We start from the raw sequence: 491 nt of genomic DNA on the forward strand, positions 1-491 counted from the left end.
CGGGGCTCGGGGTCCCCGGCGGGGCGCGGGGCGGGCGGGGGAAGGGAGCGGGCGGGCCGGGGCCGGGGGCCGGGCTCATGGGGCGTCTTCTCCCTGCAGCTGCTGCCGCGGCGCACCGACTGGACCGGGAAGGAGCATCCCAGGACCTACCAGAATCTGGTGAGACATTCACGTCGCAGAGCAAAGAAACTTTTCCCTGAGTCGAATAAAAATTGAATTTCCCGCAATTTTTTACACAGACAAAAACTTGGCCCCAGAACGTGGAAGCTCCAAAGGCCATGGGGAGTGTTGGGAGGCCGGCGCGGGGGCTACGGGGGCCAGTGGCCGGGGGGACCCGCACCCTGGGGCCGCAGGGGCTGCGGACAATTTATTTGTGATATTTTGTTAATGTACTAGAAATAAAGATACGTCATGAGTGTTGTGCAGTGCAAGGCCGGAGGAGGAGGGGCCGGCGCGCGCGTCCGCGCGGGCGCGGGGGCGCGCGCGAGGCG

At 65.2% G+C, this 491-nt stretch overlaps 1 protein-coding gene across 1 annotated transcript in view; it reads left to right on the forward strand.

The window, feature by feature from the left end:
• The window catches only part of PHIP (pleckstrin homology domain interacting protein), a 132,216-nt gene that overhangs the window by 1,352 nt on the left and 130,373 nt on the right, over positions 1–491 (forward strand). Inside the window, exon 3 of the mRNA XM_008566644.1 lies at positions 84–159. Coding sequence (XP_008564866.1) covers positions 84–159 — 76 coding nt within the window. The remainder of the gene's footprint in view (positions 1–83; positions 160–491) is intronic.

Source organism: Galeopterus variegatus, unplaced genomic scaffold, assembly GCF_000696425.1.
Source record: "Galeopterus variegatus unplaced genomic scaffold, G_variegatus-3.0.2 Scaffold259, whole genome shotgun sequence".
Lineage (NCBI taxonomy): Eukaryota > Metazoa > Chordata > Mammalia > Dermoptera > Cynocephalidae > Galeopterus > Galeopterus variegatus.